General features: G+C 44.3%; 1 protein-coding gene across 1 annotated transcript; it reads left to right on the top strand.

Annotated features, from left to right (window-relative positions):
- The first annotated feature begins 396 nt into the window (after nt 1-396).
- zgc:158868 (uncharacterized protein LOC791147 homolog) lies at nt 397-20086 on the top strand. Its single transcript, XM_061035030.1, has 7 exons — nt 397-994; nt 13115-13169; nt 14185-14381; nt 15560-15617; nt 15926-16044; nt 18227-18337; nt 19837-20086. Exons 1-7 carry the CDS (start codon nt 845-847, stop codon nt 19948-19950), a joined length of 804 nt encoding a protein of 267 aa, XP_060891013.1. The 5' UTR covers nt 397-844; the 3' UTR covers nt 19951-20086.
- Nucleotides 20087-20558: the final 472 nt, after the last annotated feature.

A 20558-nucleotide genomic window follows, 5' to 3' on the forward strand; every position in this document is an offset into this window, starting at 1 on the left:
AGAGCGAGAGAGAGAGAGAGAGAGACAGAGAGAGAGACAGAGACAGAGAGAGAGACAGAGAGAGAGAGAGACAGAGCGAGAGAGACAGAGAGAGAGGGAGAGACAGAGAGAGAGACAGAGGGAGAGAGAGCGAGAGAGAGAGAGAGAGAGAGCGAGAGAGAGGGTGAGAGAGGGAGAGAGAGGGTGAGAGAGAGAGACAGAGCAAGAGAGAGAGAGAGAGAGACAGAGAGAGAGAGAGAGAGGGTGAGAGAGAGAGAGAGACAGAGAGAGAGAGAGAGAGAGAGGATGAGAGAGAGAGAGAGGGTGAGAGAGAGAGAGAGACAGAGAGAGAGAGAGAGAGAGAGGATGAGAGAGAGAGAGAGAGAGAGAGAGAATGACATGCGGTAAGGGAGCCACAGGTCGGACTTTAACCCGGGCCGCTTGGAGGACTTCAGCCTCCATGTTGTTCTTCTTCTGCATGTCTGTGGTTTGAGTGTGTGTGTGTGTGTGTGTGCGTGTGTGTGTGTGTGTGTGTGCGTGTGTGTGTGTGTGTGTGCGTGTGTGAGTGTGTGTGTGTGTGTGCCCTGACAGGAGGAAGCAGAAGTCTTTAGTTTCTTCATGTTCCTGCAGCTGTGGTTAACCATCAGCTCTTTTAGGGACGATCAGAGCTGAGGCAGGTCACACAGATGACATCAAAGAACGATTTCACAAAGAGGCTCCCTCCTTCTTTCCTGCACAGAACACACCTTTAACCACAGTGTGACGCACACACGGCTGAGCAACACACACACACGGCCAGTCTGTGTCACAACAGAGAGGGAGCAGACACACACACACACACACACACACAGGGTCAGGTGTGAACATGTCGGGGAAGCTGCAGGGGAACATCGTGGTGACGGGCTCCAACCGAGGGATCGGACTGGAGCTGGTCCGACAGCTGGCTCAGCAGGTGAAGGAGGAGGAGACTCACCTGTACGCCTGCTGCAGGGAGCCGGAGGGCAGCCGGGCTCAGGTGAGACACAAAGTCAACACATGACAACCATTCAGAATAATAATCTCAGCCTGAGGTCTGCTTTGATTAGAGATTTGACTATTTGTCTCGTCACAGCTTAAGACTGTTTCCTCCTCTTCAAATTAAAAATGCATTAAAGAGTTAATATTATCATGTGGAAGAAGTAGAGGATTTAAGGATGCATAGAGAACAGAGGAGGAGGAAAGGTTAGAGCGAAAACACTGCCGAACACAGAGAACTCAACGAGTAGACTTTTTCACAAACAGATTACAAAACAACACAAAGATAAAGAAAAGGTACGAGCAGGGACGAGATAAGAGAGAGAGAGAGACTGAGAGCGGTGTTTCTGTTCATCATGGATTCTTTTTAAAATAAGTTTAATGTCTAAGAACTGTGATGGATCTCTGAAGAGCTCGATCGGTCGTCCTGTCGGGTTACTGATGTGTCATAAGGGTTAAAGGTCACATATCCTCCTCTTCTTCTTCAGGTTAAATAAGTCTCAGAGCTCCTCTTCAACATGTGTGTGAAGTTTCTTGTTCTAAATCCACTCTGATCCTGTATTTCATCATGTCTATAAACCCCTCTATTTCAGTCCTGCTCAGAACAGACTGTTTCTGTGTCTGTACCTTTAAATATGTAAATGAGCTGTGTCTGACCACGCCCCCTCTCTGGAAGGGCTTGGGTGTACTCGTTCTTTCTCGCTCCATGTCCTATTGTTTACGGTGAGAAGGCAGACTCAGAGGGCAGAACAAACACCTAGCTGTGGGAGTGTTACCCACCTGGGGGAGGGGCTACTGTCTTCATGGTGTCTCTCCATGTCTCCGTCTTCTTCATGGTGTCTCTCCATGTCTCCGTCTTCTTCATGGTCTCTCTCTTCTTCATGGTGTCTCTCCATGTCTCCGTCTTCTTCATGGTGTCTCTCCATGTCTCCGTCTTCTTCATGGTCTCTCTCTTCTTCATGGTGTCTCTCCATGTCTCCGTCTTCTTCATGGTGTCTCTCCATGTCTCCGTCTTCTTCATGGTGTCTCTCCATGTCTCCGTCTTCTTCATGGTCTCTCTCTTCTTCATGGTGTCTCTCCATGTCTCCGTCTTCTTCATGGTGTCTCTCTTCTTCATTGTGTCTCTCCATGTCTCCGTCTTCTTCATGGTCTCTCTCTTCTTCATGGTGTCTCTCCATGTCTCCGTCTTCTTCATGGTGTCTCTCTTCTTCATTGTGTCTCTCCATGTCTCCGTCTTCTTCATGGTCTCTCTCTTCTTCATGGTGTCTCTCTCTTCTTCATGGTGTCTCTCTTCTTCATGGTGTCTCTCTCTTCTTCATGGTGTCTCTCTTCTTCATGGTGTCTCTCTTCTTCATTGTGTCTCTCCATGTCTCCGTCTTCTTCATGGTGTCTCTCTCTTCTTCATGGTGTCTCTCTTCTTCATGGTGTCTCTCTCTCTTCTTCATGGTGTCTCTCTTCTTCATGGTGTCTCTCTCTTCTTCATGGTGTCTCTCTTCTTCATGGTGTCTCTCTTCTTCATGGTGTGTCTCTCTTCTTCATGGTGTCTCTCTCTTCTTCATGGTGTCTCTCTTCTTCATGGTGTGTCTCTCTCTTCATGGTGTCTCTCTCTCTTCATGGTGTCTCTCTTCTTCATGGTGTGTCTCTCTTCTTCATGGTGTGTCTCTCTTCTTCATGGTGTCTCTCTCTTCTTCATGGTGTGTCTCTCTTCTTCATGGTGTCTCTCTTCTTCATGGTCTCTCTCTCTCTTCTTCATGGTGTCTCTCTCTTCTCCATGGTGTCTCTCTTCTTCATGGTGTGTCTCTCTTCTTCATGGTGTGTCTCTCTTCTTCATGGTGTGTCTCTCTTCTTCATGGTGTGTCTCTCTTCTTCATGGTGTCTCTCTCTTCTTCATGGTGTCTCTCTTCTTCATGGTGTCTCTCTTCTTCATGGTGTCTCTCTCTTCTTCATGGTGTCTCTCTTCTTCATGGTGTCTCTCTCTCTTCTTCATGGTGTCTCTCTTCTTCATGGTGTGTCTCTCTTCTTCATGGTGTGTCTCTCTTCTTCATGGTGTCTCTCTCTTCTTCATGGTGTCTCTCTCTTCTTCATGGTGTCTCTCTTCTTCATGGTGTCTCTCTTCTTCATGGTCTCTCTCTTCATGGTGTCTCTCTCTCTTCTTCATGGTGTCTCTCTTCTTCATGGTGTGTCTCTCTTCTTCATGGTGTCTCTCTCTTCTTCATGGTGTGTCTCTCTTCTTCATGGTGTCTCTCTTCTTCATGGTGTCTCTCTCTTCTTCATGGTGTGTCTCTCTTCTTCATGGTGTCTCTCTTCTTCATGGTGTGTCTCTCTTCTTCATGGTGTCTCTCTCTTCTTCATGGTGTCTCTCTTCTTCATGGTGTGTCTCTCTTCTTCATGGTGTGTCTCTCTTCTTCATGGTGTCTCTCTTCTCCATGGTGTCTCTCTTCTTCATGGTGTGTCTCTTCTTCATGGTGTGTCTCTCTTCTCCATGGTGTCTCTCTCTTCTTCATGGTGTGTCTCTCTTCTTCATGGTGTCTCTCTCTTCTTCATGGTGTGTCTCTTCTTCATGGTGTGTCTCTTCTTCATGGTGTGTCTCTCTTCTCCATGGTGTCTCTCTCTTCTTCATGGTGTGTCTCTCTTCTTCATGGTGTCTCTCTTCTTCATGGTGTGTCTCTTCTTCATGGTGTGTCTCTCTTCTTCATGGTGTGTCTCTCTTCTTCATGGTCTCTCTCTTCTTCATGGTGTCTCTCTCTTCTTCATGGTGTCTCTCTTCTTCATGGTGTCTCTCTTCTTCATGGTCTCTCTCTTCATGGTGTCTCTCTCTCTTCTTCATGGTGTCTCTCTTCTTCATGGTGTGTCTCTCTTCTTCATGGTGTGTCTCTCTTCTTCATGGTGTCTCTCTCTTCTTCATGGTGTGTCTCTCTTCTTCATGGTGTCTCTCTTCTTCATGGTGTCTCTCTTCTTCATGGTGTGTCTCTCTTCTTCATGGTGTGTCTCTCTTCTCCATGGTGTCTCTCTTCTTCATGGTGTGTCTCTCTTCTTCATGGTGTGTCTCTTCTTCATGGTGTCTCTCTTCTTCATGGTGTCTCTCTTCTTCATGGTGTCTCTCTCTTCTTCATGGTGTGTCTCTCTTCTTCATGGTGTCTCTCTTCTTCATGGTGTCTCTCTTCTCCATGGTGTGTCTCTTCTTCATGGTGTGTCTCTCTTCTTCATGGTGTCTCTCTTCTTCATGGTGTGTCTCTCTTCTTCATGGTGTGTCTCTCTTCTTCATGGTGTCTCTCTTCTTCATGGTGTCTCTCTTCTTCATGGTGTGTCTCTCTTCTTCATGGTGTGTCTCTTCTTCATGGTGTCTCTCTTCTTCATGGTGTCTCTCTCTTCTTCATGGTGTGTCTCTTCTTCATGGTGTGTCTCTCTTCTTCATGGTGTCTCTCTTCTTCATGGTGTGTCTCTCTTCTCCATGGTGTGTCTCTCTTCTTCATGGTGTCTCTCTTCTTCATGGTCTCTCTCTTCTTCATGGTGTGTCTCTCTTCTTCATGGTGTCTCTCTCTTCTTCATGGTGTCTCTCTTCTCCATGGTGTCTCTCTTCTTCATGGTGTGTCTCTCTTCTCCATGGTGTCTCTCTTCTTCATGGTGTCTCTCTTCTTCATGGTGTGTCTCTTCTCCATGGTGTCTCTCTCTTCTCCATGGTGTGTCTCTCTTCTTCATGGTGTGTCTCTCTTCTCCATGGTGTCTCTCTCTTCTTCATGGTGTCTCTCTCTTCTTCATGGTGTGTCTCTCTTCTTCATGGTGTCTCTCTCTTCTTCATGGTGTCTCTCTTCTTCATGGTGTCTCTCTTCTTCATGGTGTGTCTCTCTTCTTCATGGTGTCTCTCTTCTTCATGGTGTCTCTCTTCTTCATGGTGTGTCTCTTCTCCATGGTGTCTCTCTCTTCTCCATGGTGTGTCTCTCTTCTTCATGGTGTGTCTCTCTTCTCCATGGTGTCTCTCTCTTCTTCATGGTGTCTCTCTCTTCTTCATGGTGTCTCTCTTCTTCATGGTGTCTCTCTCTTCTTCATGGTGTCTCTCTTCTTCATGGTGTCTCTCTCTTCTTCATGGTGTGTCTCTCTCTTCTTCATGGTGTGTCTCTCTCTTCTTCATGGTGTCTCTCTTCTTCATGGTGTCTCTCTCTTCTTCATGGTGTGTCTCTCTCTTCTTCATGGTGTGTCTCTCTCTTCTTCATGGTGTCTCTCTTCTTCATGGTGTCTCTCTTCTTCATGGTGTGTCTCTCTTCTTCATGGTGTCTCTCTTTTTCATGGTGTGTCTCTCTTCTTCATGGTGTCTCTCTTCTTCATGGTGTGTCTCTCTTCATGGTGTGTCTCTCTCTTCTTCATGGTGTCTCTCTTCTTCATGGTGTGTCTCTCTTCTTCATGGTGTCTCTCTTCTTCATGGTGTGTCTCTCTTCTTCATGGTGTGTCTCTCTTCTCCATGGTGTCTCTCTCTTCTTCATGGTGTCTCTCTCTTCTTCATGGTGTGTCTCTCTTCTCCATGGTGTCTCTCTCTTCTTCATGGTGTCTCTCTCTTCTTCATGGTGTCTCTCTTCTTCATGGTGTGTCTCTTCTTCATGGTGTGTCTCTCTTCTTCATGGTGTGTCTCTCTTCTTCATGGTGTGTCTCTCTTCTTCATGGTGTGTCTCTCTTTTTCATGGTGTCTCTCTCTTCTTCATGGTGTCTCTCTTCTTCATGGTGTGTCTCTCTTCTTCATGGTGTGTCTCTCTCTTCTTCATGGTGTCTCTCTTCTTCATGGTGTGTCTCTCTTCTTCATGGTGTCTCTCTTCTTCATGGTGTCTCTCTTCTTCATGGTGTGTCTCTCTTCTTCATGGTGTGTCTCTCTCTTCTTCATGGTGTGTCTCTTCTTCATGGTGTGTCTCTCTCTTCTTCATGGTGTGTCTCTCTTCTTCATGGTGTGTCTCTCTCTTCTTCATGGTGTGTCTCTCTTCTTCATGGTGTGTCTCTCTTCTTCATGGTGTGTCTCTCTCTTCTTCATGGTGTCTCTCTTCTTCATGGTGTGTCTCTCTTCTTCATGGTGTCTCTCTTCTTCATGGTGTCTCTCTTCTTCATGGTGTGTCTCTCTTCTTCATGGTGTGTCTCTCTCTTCTTCATGGTGTGTCTCTTCTTCATGGTGTCTCTCTCTTCTTCATGGTGTGTCTCTCTCTTCTTCATGGTGTCTCTCTTCTTCATGGTGTCTCTCTTCTTCATGGTGTCTCTCTTCTTCATGGTGTCTCTCTTCTTCATGGTGTCTCTCTCTTCTTCATGGTGTGTCTCTCTTCTTCATGGTGTCTCTCTTCTTAATGGTGTCTCTCTTCTTCATGGTGTCTCTCTCTTCTTCATGGTGTCTCTCTTCTTCATGGTGTGTCTCTCTCTTCTTCATGGTGTGTCTCTCTTCTTCATGGTGTCTCTCTTCTTCATGGTGTCTCTCTCTTCTTCATGGTGTGTCTCTCTTCTTCATGGTGTCTCTCTCTTCTTCATGGTGTCTCTCTTCTCCATGGTGTCTCTCTTCTTCATGGTGTGTCTCTCTTCTCCATGGTGTGTCTCTCTTCTTCATGGTGTCTCTCTTCTTCATGGTGTCTCTCTTCTTCATGGTGTCTCTCTCTTTTTCATGGTGTGTCTCTCTTCTTCATGGGTCTCTCTCTTCTTCATGGTGTGTCTCTCTCTTCTTCATGGTGTGTCTCTCTCTTCTTCATGGTGTGTCTCTCTCTTCTTCATGGTGTGTCTCTCTCTTCTTCATGGTGTCTCTCTCTTCTTCATGGTGTGTCTCTCTTCTTCATGGTGTCTCTCTTCTTCATGGTGTCTCTCTCTTCTTCATGGTGTGTCTCTCTTCTTCATGGTGTCTCTCTTCTTCATGGTGTGTCTCTCTCTTCTTCATGGTGTCTCTCTCTTCTTCATGGTGTCTCTCTTCTTCATGGTGTGTCTCTCTCTTCTTCCTTGTGTCTCTTTGTCCATGTGTCTCTCTTCTTCATGGTGTCTCTCTTCTCATGGTGTCTCTCTCTTCTTCATGGTGTCTCTCTTCTTCATGGTCTCTCTCTTCTTCATGGTGTCTCTCTTCTTCATGGTGTGTCTCTCTCTTCTTCATGGTGTCTCTCTCTTCTTCATGGTGTCTCTCTTCTTCATGGTGTGTCTCTCTCTTCTTCATGGTGTGTCTCTCTTCTTCATGGTGTCTCTCTTCTTCATGGTGTGTCTCTCTTCTTCATGGTGTGTCTCTTCTTCATGGTGTGTCTCTCTTCTTCATGGTGTCTCTCTTTTTCATGGTGTCTCTCTCTTCTCCATGGTGTCTCTCTCTTCTCCATGGTGTGTCTCTCTTCTTCATGGTGTCTCTCTCTTCTTCATGGTGTCTCTCTCTTCTTCATGGTGTCTCTCTTCTTCATGGTGTGTCTCTCTCTTCTTCATGGTGTCTCTCTCTTCTTCATGGTGTCTCTCTTCTTCATGGTGTCTCTCTCTTCTTCATGGTGTCTCTCTCTTCTTCATGGTGTCTCTCTTCTTCATGGTGTCTCTCTCTTCTTCATGGTGTCTCTCTCTTTTTCATGGTGTGTCTCTCTTCTTCATGGTCTCTCTCTTCTTCATGGTGTGTCTCTCTCTTCTTCATGGTGTTTCTCTCTTCTTCATGGTGTCTCTCTTCTTCATGGTGTCTCTCTCTTTTTCATGGTGTCTCTCTCTTCTTCATGGTGTCTCTCTTCTTCATGGTGTGTCTCTCTTCTTCATGGTGTGTCTCTCTCTTTTCATGGTGTGTCTCTCTTCTTCATGGTGTCTCTCTCTTTTCATGGTGTGTCTCTCTTCTTCATGGTGTCTCTCTCTTTTTCATGGTGTCTCTCTTCTTCATGGTGTCTCTCTTCTTCATGGTGTGTCTCTCTTCTTCATGGTGTCTCTCTTCTTCATGGTGTGTCTCTCTCTTCTTCATGGTGTCTCTCTTCTTCATGGTGTCTCTCTCTTTTTCATGGTGTCTCTCTTCTCCATGGTGTTTCTCTCTTCTCCATGGTGTCTCTCTCTTCTCCATGGTGTGTCTCTCTTCTTCATGGTGTCTCTCTCTTCTTCATGGTGTGTCTCTCTCTTCTTCATGGTGTCTCTCTTTCTTCATGGTCTCTCTCTTCTTCATGGTGTCTCTCTTCTTCATGGTCTCTCTCTTCTTCATGGTGTCTCTCTTCTTCATGGTGTGTCTCTCTTCTTCATGGTGTCTCTCTCTTCTTCATGGTGTGTCTCTCTCTTCTTCATGGTGTCTCTCTCTTCTTCATGGTCTCTCTCTTCTTCATGGTGTCTCTCTCTTCTTCATGGGTGTCTCTCTCTTCTTCATGGTGTCTCTCTTCTTCATGGTGTCTCTCTTCTTCATGGTGTGTCTCTCTTCTTCATGGTGTGTCTCTCTTCTTCATGGTGTGTCTCTCTTCTTCATGGTGTGTCTCTCTCTTCTTCATGGTGTGTCTCTCTTCTTCATGGGTGTCCTCGTCTTCTCTTCTTCATGGTCTCTCTCTTCTTCATGGTGTCTCTCTTCTTCATGGTGTGTCTCTCTTCTTCATGGTGTGTCTCTCTTCTTCATGGTGTGTCTCTCTTCTTCATGGTGTCTCTCTTTTCATGGTGTGTCTCTCTTCTTCATGGTCTCTCTCTTCTTCATGGTGTGTCTCTTCTCTTTCTTCATGGTGTTTCTCTCTTTTTCATGGTGTCTCTCTTCTTCATGGTGTTTCTCTCTTTTTCATGGTGTCTCTCTTCTTCATGGTGTCTCTCTCTTTTCATGGTGTCTCTCTCTTCTTCATGGTGTCTCTCTTCTTCATGGTGTGTCTCTCTTCTTCATGGTGTGTCTCTCTCTTCTTCATGGTGTCTCTCTCTTTTTTCATGGTGTGTCTCTCTTCTTCATGGTCTCTCTCTTCTTCATGGTGTCTCTCTTCTTCATGGTGTGTCTCTCTCTTCTTCATGGTGTGTCTCTCTCTTCTTCATGGTGTGTCTCTCTCTTCTTCATGGTGTGTCTCTCTCTTCTTCATGGTCTCTCTCTTCTTCATGGTGTGTCTCTCTTCTTCATGGTGTCTCTCTTCTTCATGGTGTCTCTCTCTTCTTCATGGTGTGTCTCTCTTCTTCATGGTGCTCTCTCTTTTCTTCATGGTGTGTCTCTCTTTTCATGGTGTCTCTCTCTTCTTCATGGTGTCTCTCTCTTCTTCATGGTGTGTCTCTCTTCTTCATGGTGTCTCTCTTCTTCATGGTGTGTCTCTCTTCTTCATGGTGTCTCTCTCTTCTTCATGGTGTCTCTCTTCTTCATGGTGTGTCTCTCTCTTCTTCATGGTGTGTCTCTCTTCTTCATGGTGCTCTCTCTTCTTCATGGTGTGTCTCTCTCTTCTTCATGGTGTGTCTCTCTTCTTCATGGTGTCTCTCTCTTCTTCATGGTGTCTCTCTTCTTCATGGTGTGTCTCTCTCTTCTTCATGGTGTGTCTCTCTTCTTCATGGTGTGTCTCTCTTCTTCATGGTGTCTCTCTCTTCTTCATGGTGTCTCTCTTCTTCATGGTGTCTCTCTCTTCTTCATGCTGTGTCTCTCTTCTTCATGGTGTCTCTCTTCTTCATGGTGTCTCTCTCTTCTTCATGGTGTCTCTCTTCTTCATGGTCTCTCTCTTCTTCATGGTGTCTCTCTTCTTCATGGTGTGTCTCTCTCTTCTTCATGGTGTCTCTCTCTTCTTCATGGTGTCTCTCTTCTTCATGGTGTGTCTCTCTCTTCTTCATGGTGTGTCTCTCTTCTTCATGGTGTCTCTCTTCTTCATGGTGTGTCTCTCTTCTTCATGGTGTCTCTCTCTTCTTCATGGTGTCTCTCTCTTCTTCATGGTGTGTCTCTCTTCTTCATGGTGTCTCTCTTCTTCATGGTGTGTCTCTCTTCTTCATGGTGTCTCTCTCTTCTTCATGGTGTCTCTCTCTTCTTCATGGTGTGTCTCTCTCTTCTTCATGGTGTCTCTCTCTTCTTCATGGTGTGTCTCTCTTCTTCATGGTCTCTCTCTTCTTCATGGTGTGTCTCTCTTCTTCATGGTGTCTCTCTTTTTCATGGTGTCTCTCTCTTCTCCATGGTGTCTCTCTCTTCTCCATGGTGTGTCTCTCTTCTTCATGGTGTCTCTCTCTTCTTCATGGTGTCTCTCTTCTTCATGGTGTCTCTCTCTTCTTCATGGTGTGTCTCTCTTCTTCATGGTGTCTCTCTTCTTCATGGTGTGTCTCTCTCTTCTTCATGGTGTCTCTCTCTTCTTCATGGTGTCTCTCTTCTTCATGGTGTCTCTCTCTTCTTCATGGTGTCTCTCTCTTCTTCATGGTGTCTCTCTCTTCTTCATGGTGTCTCTCTTCTTCATGGTGTCTCTCTTCTTCATGGTGTGTCTCTCTTTTTCATGGTGTCTCTCTCTTCTTCATGGTGTCTCTCTCTTCTTCATGGTGTGTCTCTCTTCTTCATGGTGTCTCTCTTCTTCATGGTGTGTCTCTCTTCTTCATGGTGTCTCTCTCTTCTTCATGGTGTCTCTCTTCTTCATGGTGTGTCTCTCTCTTCTTCATGGTGTGTCTCTCTTCTTCATGGTGTGTCTCTCTTCTTCATGGTGTGTCTCTCTCTTCTTCATGGTGTGTCTCTCTTCTTCATGGTGTCTCTCTCTTCTTCATGGTGTCTCTCTTCTTCATGGTGTGTCTCTCTCTTCTTCATGGTGTGTCTCTCTTCTTCATGGTGTGTCTCTCTTCTTCATGGTGTCTCTCTCTTCTTCATGGTGTCTCTCTTCTTCATGGTGTGTCTCTCTCTTCTTCATGCTGTGTCTCTCTTCTTCATGGTGTCTCTCTTCTTCATGGTGTCTCTCTCTTCTTCATGGTGTCTCTCTTCTTCATGGTCTCTCTCTTCTTCATGGTGTCTCTCTTCTTCATGGTGTGTCTCTCTCTTCTTCATGGTGTCTCTCTCTTCTTCATGGTGTCTCTCTTCTTCATGGTGTGTCTCTCTCTTCTTCATGGTGTGTCTCTCTTCTTCATGGTGTCTCTCTTCTTCATGGTGTGTCTCTCTTCTTCATGGTGTCTCTCTCTTCTTCATGGTGTCTCTCTCTTCTTCATGGTGTGTCTCTCTTCTTCATGGTGTCTCTCTTCTTCATGGTGTGTCTCTCTTCTTCATGGTGTCTCTCTCTTCTTCATGGTGTCTCTCTCTTCTTCATGGTGTGTCTCTCTCTTCTTCATGGTGTCTCTCTCTTCTTCATGGTGTGTCTCTCTTCTTCATGGTCTCTCTCTTCTTCATGGTGTGTCTCTCTTCTTCATGGTGTCTCTCTTTTTCATGGTGTCTCTCTCTTCTCCATGGTGTCTCTCTCTTCTCCATGGTGTGTCTCTCTTCTTCATGGTGTCTCTCTCTTCTTCATGGTGTCTCTCTTCTTCATGGTGTCTCTCTCTTCTTCATGGTGTGTCTCTCTTCTTCATGGTGTCTCTCTTCTTCATGGTGTGTCTCTCTCTTCTTCATGGTGTCTCTCTCTTCTTCATGGTGTCTCTCTTCTTCATGGTGTCTCTCTCTTCTTCATGGTGTCTCTCTCTTCTTCATGGTGTCTCTCTCTTCTTCATGGTGTCTCTCTTCTTCATGGTGTCTCTCTTCTTCATGGTGTGTCTCTCTCTTCTTCATGGTGTCTCTCTCTTTTTCATGGTGTGTCTCTCTTCTTCATGGTCTCTCTCTTCTTCATGGTGTGTCTCTCTCTTCTTCATGGTGTTTCTCTCTTCTTCATGGTGTCTCTCTTCTTCATGGTGTCTCTCTCTTTTTCATGGTGTCTCTCTCTTCTTCATGGTGTCTCTCTTCTTCATGGTGTGTCTCTCTTCTTCATGGTGTGTCTCTCTCTTTTTCATGGTGTGTCTCTCTTCTTCATGGTGTCTCTCTCTTTTTCATGGTGTGTCTCTCTTCTTCATGGTGTCTCTCTCTTTTTCATGGTGTGTCTCTCTTCTTCATGGTGTCTCTCTTCTTCATGGTGTGTCTCTCTCTTCTTCATGGTGTCTCTCTCTTTTTCATGGTGTCTCTCTCTTCTTCATGGTGTCTCTCTTCTTCATGGTGTGTCTCTCTTTTTCATGGTGTCTCTCTCTCTTCTTCATGGTGTTTCTCTCTTCTCCATGGTGTCTCTCTCTTCTCCATGGTGTGTCTCTCTTCTTCATGGTGTCTCTCTCTTCTTCATGGTGTGTCTCTCTCTTCTTCATGGTGTCTCTCTCTTCTTCATGGTGTCTCTCTTCTTCATGGTGTGTCTCTCTTCTCCATGGTGTGTCTCTCTCTTCTTCATGGTGTCTCTCTCTTCTTCATGGTGTCTCTCTCTTCTTCATGGTGTCTCTCTTCTTCATGGTGTGTCTCTCTTCTTCATGGTGTGTCTCTCTTCTTCATGGTGTGTCTCTCTTCTTCATGGTGTCTCTCTCTTTTTCATGGTGTGTCTCTCTTCTTCATGGTCTCTCTCTTCTTCATGGTGTGTCTCTCTCTTCTTCATGGTGTTTCTCTCTTTTTCATGGTGTCTCTCTTCTTCATGGTGTCTCTCTCTTTTTCATGGTGTCTCTCTCTTCTTCATGGTGTCTCTCTTCTTCATGGTGTGTCTCTCTTCTTCATGGTGTGTCTCTCTCTTCTTCATGGTGTCTCTCTTCTTCATGGTGTGTCTCTCTTCTTCATGGTGTCTCTCTTCTTCATGGTGTGTCTCTCTTCTTCATGGTGTGTCTCTCTTCTTCATGGTGTCTCTCTTCTTCATGGTGTGTCTCTCTTTTTCATGGTGTGTCTCTCTTCTTCATGGTGTCTCTCTCTTTTTCATGGTGTGTCTCTTCTTCATGGTGTCTCTCTCTTTTTCATGGTGTGTCTCTCTCTTCTTCATGGTGTCTCTCTTCTTCATGGTGTCTCTCTTCTTCATGGTGTCTCTCTTCTTCATGGTGTGTCTCTCTCTTTTTCATGGTGTGTCTCTCTTCTTCATGGTGTCTCTCTCTTTTTCATGGTGTGTCTCTCTTCTTCATGGTGTCTCTCTCTTTTTCATGGTGTGTCTCTCTTCTTCATGGTGTCTCTCTCTTTTTCATGGTGTGTCTCTCTTCTTCATGGTGTCTCTCTTCTTCATGGTGTGTCTCTCTCTTCTTCATGGTGTTTCTCTCTTTTTCATGGTGTCTCTCTCTCTTCTGTTTCCTGCAGACTCTGAGAGAACTGGCGGCTCAGCATCCTGGAAAGATCTCAATAATCCGACTGGGTAAACACAACTTTCATACCTCTGGAGTGCATGCTTACAGAGAGAAACTGGGATGGATTCTGATCTGGATTATTGATAATAAAAAGTTATTTAGACACTTGGAGGATTTCAGATGCAGTTTGTCCATCGTGATATTTCAAATGGTGCATGTGTGAAAACAGCCCAAGTGTCATGTAGTCTCCTCACCTGCCCTGAATCCAAATCAACACCAGACGCTTCAGTCCGTCTTTTTAAACGTCACTTAAACAAACTTTTTCTAACATGCATCACTGAAGAAAAAGATAATGTATTGTAAAAAGTGAAGGTGCACAATTTAAACAAAGGAAGTGCATGTAAGTTGTGTAAAATAACTCAAATCAAAATTGTGAGTGAAAAAAGTAAAAAAAACAAAAAAGGATCCCGTTCATGAAAAGTGCTGCAATTCATTTATTTTCATGTCATTGAAATTTAGCATAATTCTTGACTCAAAAGATAGTAAACAAAGTACCCTTTTGTCTTATTTACTATAACATGAAGATGTTAAATCTGTGCTCCAGTGTTTCATTTACAACAACATCGTATAACAACAAGACGTTACTGCTCCACTGTCTGCAGAGTGACAGGAACATGCTCGTCTGTTCTTTAATCATCAATATCTCTCTTTTTATTTCATCTATGAAAAACAATGTCGACCCTTAAAGGCAAAACTATTGACCCTGGAGGACTTCAGGTGCATGCTCCCTTTAAATCATCAACAGAACAAGTGTTTGTGCTGATTTAATTCCCTGAACAACAACATTTGAAAATGACTTTAAAGGTTTGATGTGGGTCTTTATGAGCGAGGAAACGTTTTGCAATTTGCAGAAGATTTGATGCACTAAAACCACTCATATCAGACGGACAGAGGAGATAACACATTTCTTCTTCTCATGCTTCAAACACAGCTCTGACATTTGATCCCTCAGCGTGCTGATAGCATCACTTTGAGCAGATATCATCATGTGCCTCTCTGCATGTGCACATGTTCTCTTCACAGACATATCCGATGAGGAGAGTATCTCAGCTGCTGTTCAGGCGGTGAGCGAGCACATCGGAGACGGAGGCTTGAACCTTCTCATCAACAACGCTGCCATCAACAAACCAGCTTCACCGGCGCCGTTATCCGCCACCGAGAAAAAACACATGATGGACGTTTATGAAACCAACGTTGTGGGACCGTTTCTGCTGGCCAAGGTTGGTCTACGAGACTCTGTGCTCAACGACAGAAACAGAAACCACACGGCCGGGACAGAAGAAAATAAATAATAAATTTAAAACAACTTGTGAGCATTAAACTCTCCACAACTCCACCAGTTTCTCCTCCTTTTCAGCAGTCCAGGAGAACCGCCTCCCCGCCACATTTACATGTTTGCAGCTTCCTGTTTGGTGCTGCTGATGCCGCTCCTATTGGTTGAACAACACAAAGACCTGCGATAATATGAAAAATGTTTGATATTATCATGACTGCGAGACGTCCTTAAAACAGCTTGGACTGACTTTCATGATCTCCTTACACCAAACGATCCAGATCACAGAGCGCACTCCAACTGTAGAACAACATTTTGTTAAGTGTAAAGACAGCATTAGACCCGACAGGAAGGAAGTGGATTGATGGCTGGAGGGATGGATGGATGATGGATGGATGGATGGATGATGGATGGATGGATGATGGATGGATGGATGGATGAATGGATGGATGGATGGATGGATGGATGGATGGATGAATACATTGATGGATGGATGTTGGATGTAGGGATTGATGGATGGATGAATAGATTGATGATGGATGAATAGATTGATGGATGGATGAATAGATTGATGGATGGATGATGGATGGATAATAGTTGGATGGATGGATGGATGGATGTAGGGATTGATGGATGGATGAATAGATTGATGGATGGATGATGGATGGATGGATGGATGATGGATGGATGGATGGATGGATGGATGGATGGAGGGATGATGGATGGAGGGATGGATGGATGGATGAATACATTGATGGATGGATGATGGATGGATGGAGGGATGGATGGATGGAGGGATGGATGGATGATGGATTGATGGATGGATGATGGATGGATGGATGATGGATGGATGGATGGATGGATGGATGGATGGATGGATGGAGGGATGATGGATGGAGGGATGGATGGATGGATGAATACATTGATGGATGGATGATGGATGGATGAAGGGATGGATGGATGGAGGGATGGATGGATGGATGGATTGATGGATGGATGGATGAATAGATTGATGGATGGATGAATAGATTGATGGATGGATGATGGATAATGGATAATAGTTCCATGTCCTCTTCGGGCCTCTGTAGATTTATCAGCAGTCAGTAATCTGTTCTCTATCTTTAGATGTTTCTTCCACTCCTCCAGAGGGCAGCAGAGAGGGACTCACCTGAAAACAACAAAGGTAAATATCTCTCATTCTGTACTGCTTCTCCTGTTTTGCTTTGGTTTTTATGCTGTCGTATCGCTAATCCAAACGCAGGTTTCATCACTGATTGGACGGAATTAACAAATTCATCAAAATTGTTGATGAAAAATGTTTACAAAGATCGCGTTACTTTTTCTCTCGCGTGCTAACACTGTGTTCTCCTGCTAACTCTTCTTATTGTTCATACGGATAACACCTTTACTGTACAACAATCCAACCAAAGCAGCTGTTACTTTATCCAACTATCATTGTTCACAGTGGAAGTGTTTTTGTCTCTTCTTCAGGTGATACAATGTCCTGCAGGAGGTCAGCCATCATCAACATCTCCACATTGATCTCCTCCATAGAGAAATGTCCAGAGAGTTTCTCTGTAGCACAGATGTACCCTTACAGGACCAGCAAGGTACCTTAACCTTCACACATGTTTGTATGTCATTGGATAGAAATGTCAATGAGCTTTCCTGTGTTCTGAGAGGTTAAATGAATATTTTGGTCAGTGGAGTCTGGTGGCTTGAAGGAGAGTGATGTCACATGTCCGGTCTTAACAAAACATATTTCATTAAAGGCAGGGTTGGTAATTTTCAAAAACTAGCATGATTTTGAAAATAGCATTCCCTCAGTGCTACGTCTGCACCCACCCCCTCCCCTTTGTGCTCCCGCTAAAGCCACGCCCCCTCACTTACATGCACGAGCGCCATCCCTCCAGAAGCGGACCTCAGCTCATCTCTTGCATTGTGTAGAAACTACGTCGTCTCATTCATCGCTAAGTAAACACTAAACTTTATCATAACGCATGTAAAAAATAAAAAGTGACTATTTTACTACTCAGAATAAATTCTGTCATCGGTGACAAGATTTGAGTGTGGGCTAGAGCACGCAAGTGGTAGAGAGCGAGCAGGGAGACAGGGAGACGTCTGATTGGTTCATCAGATTGGTACCTCGTGGCAGACATTGGTCAAAGTTTTCACAGACTTACAAACTGATACAGATGATGGATTTTCTTTGTTCCTTTTTCAGAGAATATGAGTTATTAATTTCTGTCAGGACCTAAAGACAATTTCAACCAAAATCTAGACCTATCTAGATCCCTGCCTTTAATGATTCAATCATTTTAGCTCACAGTATCAGGAGTTCTACCTCTGCCTCAGTCAGGTAGTTAGTTTGTGTATTTATTTGAATTAGTTGTTTTTAAACTGTTAGAATCTGACTCAGTATTTGTGTAACACATGATTAGACAAAATCATCTCCAATGTTCTTTGAGGTAAAGTTACAGTTATTATTCCAGATGTTTTGGAGAAGGTGTGTGTGACAGAAAGGATCCCTCCAGAGAGAGAGCTTTTTGATGTTTCAAACACACTCACTCACACCTCTGGTGCTTTTTGTGCTATGTTGAATAGATTGAGGCAGCAGTCAACCTGCAAATCTCTTGTTGTGCAAACTAAACTTTCTGTTTTGGTCGATCACGACTAAGTCCCCCTGAAGGCTGTTTCTGCTTTCAAACTTTTAGTGAACAAACTTGAATCGTGGCACTTGAACGTCGCAGCCAATCCTGGTTTCAAAGCTCACAGCTGAAGCAATTCTTCTAGGGCAAACATTTGTATTCAGAGCATTAAACTCCAGAGGAAAGATTTGAACTTCTCACTGGGTCACCTGTTTGTATAATAAGATTAATCCCTCCATCAGTTAAACAAATACTGAACTGTTTGAGAATGTGGTCAGGCCTGAGCTGTGTCTGGGTGTGGAGGACAGTGAAGTATGTAAAACCATTGTTGTCTCGGCCACACAGGTGTGTTCTCCCTTCAGGTATGTGTGTGTGTGTGTGTTTAGTTGTTTGAAAGGAATACCATTTATAGCTTTCAGTCACATGACCAGTGAGGAGGGCTGAATGGCAAAAAGAGCCACCATTGAAAACACTGTAAAACTGAGGCGTGGGCTTTTTAATCTCCTCTAAACGGCAGATGTTTTCATCACCTGACAGCCAAAGTAAAAAAAAGATCTTAAAATTAATTATGAGTTTTGGATTTTGGTATTTTTGACATTATGATAATACAAAAACTGAACTGAAAAGAGGCATTTCTGAAAGCTAGGCTGCTACACCATCCCAAAGAAAGGAGGTCATTACTGTAAATGCTAAGAGCAACGGACCTAAGATTGACCCCTGTGGCACTCCCAAGGTGATCCTTGATCCTCACACACTGGGAATGATCCAGAAGATATGATCGAAACCATTGAAGAGTTAGAAGAGAGTTTTAAATTTGACAACTTTGATAGAAGGACAGAGTGGTTCACTGTATCAAAAGCCTTACGGAGAAACCATCCTCGGTACTTTTAGAGAGAGTGGATCATTGAGACAAAAGAGATTATATCCTTTTTAAATGTGTGGTATAAAAAGTATTGGAGGGAACCTTAAATTAACTATTTTAATAGATCATTAGTGTAATGGGGATGTGGTTGTAATAATATCTCAGGGTTGGCTGAAGCTGAGGGGGAGGGGCCCAATGAGAGATCTGTTCATGGAGCCCAGATAAATCCTATAAATGAAAAGAAATATGATGATTTTGTTTTGAACTTGTGTCCATCACCAGGCAGCGCTGAACATGCTGACTCGATGTCAGGCTGAGGACTTCAGGACACACAACATCCTGGTGACAGCCGTCCATCCGGGCTGGGTCCAAACTGAGATGGGAGGAGACCAGGTGAGAAGTTCTGTAGGACTTTTGTTTCCGCAGGTCGTCAGCATAACAAACCAACATTTAAAGCACTGAACGTCTCTGAGACCTAACCGTCATAAAACACTTATAGAGCGAGACAGGAATGAGTACAAGCTGAAGAGATGTTGGTGTTTTGTTAGACCACATAAACTACGTTAGGTAATACCTCCACTTCTGAAGTTTGAAGTTTTTACACGTCTTTAAAAAGGCGGTTGCTAACAAGCGGCTAAATGTGACTACAGCGGTCGTCGGGGACATTAAACGTCATCACGCCGGACACAGAGGACGGGAACTCTCTCACTAGTCGGAGATGTCTCCTGTAGGTTTAATCTTTAGGTTCAGGTGAATATTATGTTAGTAAACTATTTATTAAGCTACGTGGATTAGTTTATCGGAGATTGTCTGAAGCGTAACGCTAGTGACGTCACAATCATCCCACCGTGGTGTAGCTAGCTTGTAGCATAACGTTAGCTTTTTACTTCTGTCGGCCGCATTAACGCTTCAAACATCATAAAAATGGCGTTCATCTGTGAAGATTATCCTGCTGAACAAAACGCCTACGCTTCAGAAACGTGTGTTTAACACAGAGATTATTTTCTGTAATGCAAAATCCAATGAAAACATCCCAGAGGAGGATTCTGGTTAGACCCTGTGGAGATGCTACTTCAGGGTTGGCCTACAAAAATATGTCATATGGTTTGTTCTCTGTAGTGTAGTATAATAACCAGCTCAGCGTCTCCAACATGTAAAAGTCTGTCCAATATTTCCTCTAGTCCGGCTTCTTACTCTCTCTCTCTTTTCTTCCTCCGTCTCCGTCCTCTTCTTCTCAGTCGTCGTATCAAACAGTACAGAGACGGGCTAACTGTCTGTTTTGTAGCTGAAGGCTGCTGTGTGAACCAGCGCCGTAAAGACGTACGCAATTCTCACCAGATGACCTTGACCCGCTGCCAAAGTTACATAGTGCTGAAAACAGACGAGCAGGGCGCTCTGTGGACGCCATGAGAGAGACGCCATCCTCCCTTTTTTATGGTTATGGTTATTGTTATTGTTCTAATAGATCGACTTTAAAACGACTGCTTGAAGGAGGAGTTACAGACTGTTGCTTTAAGAAGTGCAGAAGATGAGTTGTGGAGGATGGAAAGTGCGGACAGTTTGCATTTAAACATTAAAAAAACGACTCGGACAATATGGGATCATTTCCAGGAGGTTAGGGTTAGAAAACTCTGATTTGGCCTCCGGTTTGACACCTGTGCTCTGCAGACGGATTCTAATGATGTCCTGGGCAGTTTGTTTTCAGTCAGCACTTCTCCTACCTTCCTTCAGAACAGATTTAGGATCACTGGTTCATCACCTTCAGCTGCTTATGATGTGTGTTTAAATCTTCTTTGTGTTTCTGATTTCTTCTCCTCAGTTGTGATTCTCCTTTACGTTGGATCCTCTGTGCATTTTTAAACGTTGTTGCCCCCCCCCCCCCTCTCTTTCAGGCTCCGTTGACCACTCAGGACAGTGTACGTGGGATGCTCAGTGTGATGGTGTCATTCAGTAACAAAGACTGTGGGAGGCTCCTGGACTGGCAGGGCGGCACCATCCCCTGGTAGCAGACAAGAACCATCAGACGGATCCTGTCTCCATGGAGACATAAACAGCCACATGGACAAAGTCTTCCATGTTGTTGTCTCTAACTGCACATTTTTAAATGAATGTTTGAATCAGTAATTAAAAAAATCAACCACACATTGTTTTTCATGCGTGTCTCTTTCAGTGAGCTCTGTGAATACAGTGCCACCTAGTGGTAAGACTGCAGATTGCAACCAACTGATTTGAAACTCTCCCCTTGTGTAGGGTATTTTCAAACCTCCAAAACAGGAAACTTTCATTTTATTGCAAACTTACACATAGATCCACAGATCCCACGAGGTGGACGGTAAATGTTTCCTCCTGAGCAGTTCCTTTAAGTTGGTTGTCAGCGGCGTTTGCTTCACTGAATCAGATTGTAACAACTCCCAACTACCAGTCTGTACCCGACGTTTGTGTTGCGTGGGCGACCGTCCTGTTGAAAAAGCTAGGCTAGCAAAGCGACAGCCACAACCCCTGAGATGGATTGACACATGAACAGACTAATCGGTGTTGAGCTTTGACTCGTGGTGCATCAGTGATGTTTCTCTAAAATAGCAGCAGCCTCAGTATCAACACTGATTGATATACA

The sequence above is a fragment of the Labrus mixtus genome, chromosome 4, assembly GCF_963584025.1.
Source record: "Labrus mixtus chromosome 4, fLabMix1.1, whole genome shotgun sequence".
NCBI lineage: Eukaryota > Metazoa > Chordata > Actinopteri > Labriformes > Labridae > Labrus > Labrus mixtus.